The sequence below is a fragment of the Coptis chinensis genome, chromosome 8 (genome assembly GCF_015680905.1).
Source record: "Coptis chinensis isolate HL-2020 chromosome 8, ASM1568090v1, whole genome shotgun sequence".
NCBI lineage: Eukaryota > Viridiplantae > Streptophyta > Magnoliopsida > Ranunculales > Ranunculaceae > Coptis > Coptis chinensis.
The window spans coordinates 49,384,729-49,388,660 of record NC_141463.1 but is presented as its reverse complement, the minus strand read 5'-3'; the positions used below and the strand labels follow the sequence as shown (position 1 = coordinate 49,388,660).

At 35.4% G+C, this 3,932-nt stretch overlaps 1 protein-coding gene across 1 annotated transcript; it reads left to right on the top strand.

Moving 5' to 3' along the window:
• The first annotated feature begins 3,350 nt into the window (after nucleotides 1-3,350).
• Nucleotides 3,351-3,932, top strand: LOC147481787 (uncharacterized). The gene has a single exon (XM_086579054.1). The coding sequence runs from the start codon at nucleotides 3,351-3,353 to the stop codon at nucleotides 3,930-3,932; it is 582 nt and encodes a 193-aa protein (XP_086435180.1).

Sequence of the window (3,932 nt, the reverse complement as noted above, 5' to 3'; positions counted from 1 at the left end):
AAAAAAAAAAAAAAAAAATCAACCTACCCAATCTAGAATAAGTCCGAGAATAGAATGAGGAAGAAAGAAGAAGAGAAAACCGTGTAAACAAAAGTTAGTTAATTGCTTGTAAAATAAAGAAAAGAAGTTTCCATCCAAAGAAAAAAAAAATATAAATATAAATAAAATAAAAACTCCAAAAAATAGAATAAAAGGAGTTAAAAGCCAAAGAAAAGAAAAAAATATGGCTAAGGATGGAAACAAAGTGTAGAAGCAAAAAAGTAAATAACAAGGTTTTCTCTAAGTTACATAATATGAAGACTCTACTATCTCGGACTTGTCCTTTTGAATATCCATTTCCTTCCTTTTTAAACCATCTCCTAATCCCATGCAACACCTAATAAAGACCTCTAGCTCAATTAGGAATAGATTAGTGTGATAGTAAGTGGCAGATGTTTTTGATCGACTCGCTTCCTTGTTGTCATTGAGATTTAAGGTAAAGTGTGCCCAGTGAAACTAAATAAACTTGAGCGGAAAAATCAAAGTGGTTTTCGATCTTGACATTTATGTGAGGACCTACTTAAGGACGCTTATTCGAGTTTTTTCATAAACGAACCTCGCTAGGCATTTCATAGTATTACTCATAGTATTTATATTTGTATCATAGATGATTGATTATTATGCATATATTAGCTTAGGTTTTGACTTGGTTATTCTTATTCATTTGCTAGTGAGATGTATAGATAGTTGGGACATGAATGAGGAAACAATAGTTTTATTTCTTAATCGTTGTAGTATAGTTAAGTTTGTGAGTACCTTCATCGAAAACTCTCTCGAGGAAGGCTATAACTCGCCCACTAGGGAATTCCTAGTGGTTTAAGGCCTTGTCAGATATGGTCAATGCAATCGCACTCGATGAAACGAGAGTAGTTAGAACTCCATTTTTGGTCACTTATTCTAATTTCTCATCTTTGCTTGAGGACAAGCAAAATGCTGTTTGGGGTGGTTTGATAAGAGCCCAAAACTGTAGTTTTAACCCTCAGAGATCATACTTTTAGACCAATTATGTGAGTAATAATTAAGAGTTAACACTAATTACGTGTTTTATGCATTTCAGGTTTCAAAGTCCATTATGTGCAGTAAATGTGCCACTTTAGCGAGATAAAGGAGCAAAGGTCGGTTACTAAGGAGTTCCATGATTAAAGGCCAAGATTCAAGAAGACAAAGCCTTTCTAAAGCCCTGTCAAAAGCTGAAAAGTCGACGCCGGGCGTAAACAACACACAAGTCGTGAGAACTTCCGGGGTCGTCGATCTTTGGACTCAGACCTCGGAATGGGACCTACCTTATGTCAAAAAGACCGGCTCGGAAAGAGGTTTCCAATGGTCTAAGCCTTTATCCAATCAGAATAGCAAAAGTGGACAAAACATCTGTTGAAGCCAACTGCAGCTGAAGAGGCCTTTTTAGACTGAAAAAATTGGGTTTTGGGCCTGATTCTCTGGCCCAAAACATGGCTCCAAGCCCATGCACGATTTTTGGATCTGAAAGTATAAAAACCAAAGCTTAACTCTTTGTTAATGGTATCTAATTAGACCTAAAACTATATAGAATTCTAGATCTAGTTTTTAGTAGAGTAATTAAGTTTAAGTTCCATTTTCAATTCTTGTTTTAGATTAAGTCCTTGAATCATTGTTCTTGATTGATTAGATAAATAAAATAGTTATTTTTATCAATTTCGATTTTTGGCATTTCAATTTATAGATCTAATTTTAATTCTTGTTGATTATCATTTCGTAGTTGAAGTAGATTGAAACATTGTTAGTTAAATTAGTTAAGTTAGAATTTTAATATGATGTGTAGTTATAATTCAATGGGAAATGATGGGTTGATGACTCAAGGCTAAAACCTCCATTAGAGGGGTTGATGAAGCTTTGATGAAAACTTAGTGGTATAGTGTAGAAGCATTGTAGAATCTATTCCACTCTAGAAGGTCGTGATTCGCCATGAGAATGGGTGGACGACCTCACATGCTAGTTAGTATTCGGTAGAAATGCCATGAACACTAGGGATTAGAACTCGAATTTCTTGCCGTAAGAACGTAAGAATCGAGATACAAGAATCTATGCTAGGTTATTAAGTTGGATTCGAGGTGGATTCAATTCCCCTCTAATCCTTTATCTAGATTCAAAAACAATCATATTAATTTCCATAGCATTCGTAGTTAAATTCAACATAATCAATTTCATATTGTATCGTAGTATAACATCCTTCGTAAAGCTCTCATTAGACTTAAACCCGATTAATTATATTAGAAAACATTCCATGCTAGAGAACTAGGAGTGGAACGAATTTGTTACTCCACTCTATTTCGATAAAATTGAGAGTAGAAACTTTGATAAATATAGACACGTAACAAATAAGTTTTAGTTTACTTACGTTTTGAGTTTCATTGTTCATTTCGTAGGTAAACTACCAATTTTATGTTTTATCAATGTACATAATTGGCCCTCTCATATCTTATCTAACAAGTAACCTAATCTAGAACCTTCTTGTGTCTTCTGTTAGTGGATAATATCAAGCCTTGATGGGCCCAAGCCCATGTCTTTGGGAATTTGAACCCTTTGGTCTTTAGATGCTCTGTTTGGTTTGATGTATTTACATGCAATTGCACCTAATTCCATGTAACCACCCACCACAAAATAGTGTTTGGTAGCAAAATGCAAATAGGCGGTTGATGCAACAAGTTGCAATTATATGCACTATACAAGTAGTTTCCATGACATCCACTTGCAACCAAAAAAGTTTTGTAAATAGATGCAAACACAATAGAAGTGCTTTCTCTTATTTAAGATGTAAAAAAAAGTAGTGGAATAATATAACCAACTTTATAAGATGTGAATAAAATTAGTGGGATAATGTAACCAACTTTACATCCTTTTGCCTTGGGTTTACCAAACACAAGTAAGTTGGATGCAATGCAATCAGATGCAATACAATCACATGTCATTTGCAACTATTTGTCATTAGCAAGTCGGTGCACCGAACCAAACAGAGCATAGAGGTAAATACTTAGCCATTGTCTTGCAAAGGGTTGAGTCATTTGTCCTTGCCGCCTTCGATTGTTTCCTAAGCTTTTGAGTTTTTGGACCTTTGAGTTGTAGAATGGGAGTATGAGCTGGAATGGATTATTGGATTGTGTAAAGGAAAGGGATACAAGAAGTACGCGATTCGGTTATGCACAAAAGTGTTTTTCTATTGGGTTTGGTAGGAGTGAAATGCTAGAATCTTTGAGAATAAGTATCGCATTGCCTAGCAGGTGGTCGAGCTGATTATTAAAGATGTTAAGATCAAACTGCAGAGTATGGAGCTGAAAATGGAGGATGAGCCCGATAGAATGAGATTTATGCAACTCTGGAATCTTGATGTCCAAATCAGTACCAAGGAACCTATTATATGCAAATGGGAAAGAGGAGAGGATGGCATGACAGTTCTTAATTCTAATGGTACACTGCAAGGCATCTATGGAGGGTGGGAAGCAGCACTACGAGATAACGAAGGGCATGTCAAGGCAGCAGCAAAAGGGCTATTCATGTTTAACTTTATTGCCCTTATAGAACTAGAAGGATTATACAAGAGCTTAAAGTTAGCTCAGCAGTACCGAATCAGCAAGGTGGAAGCTAGGACTGACTCGACCAATGTCATTTCGTTCATACAAAAAAGAAGTAAAGTGTCATGGCTAGCAAGGAAACTTTTAACAGATGTGTTGGACATAATAGACCAACTGGAAATGTTTGCTATTAAGCATATTTATAGGGAATGTAATAAGTTAGCAGATGCTTTAGCTTGTAATATTCCATCTGTTAGGTTCATAGAAGTTATCCCTAGCTCATTTTCTGAGGATATAAAGAAAATTGTATACGATGATGCTATGATAAAAACTTATATCCGATTGTAA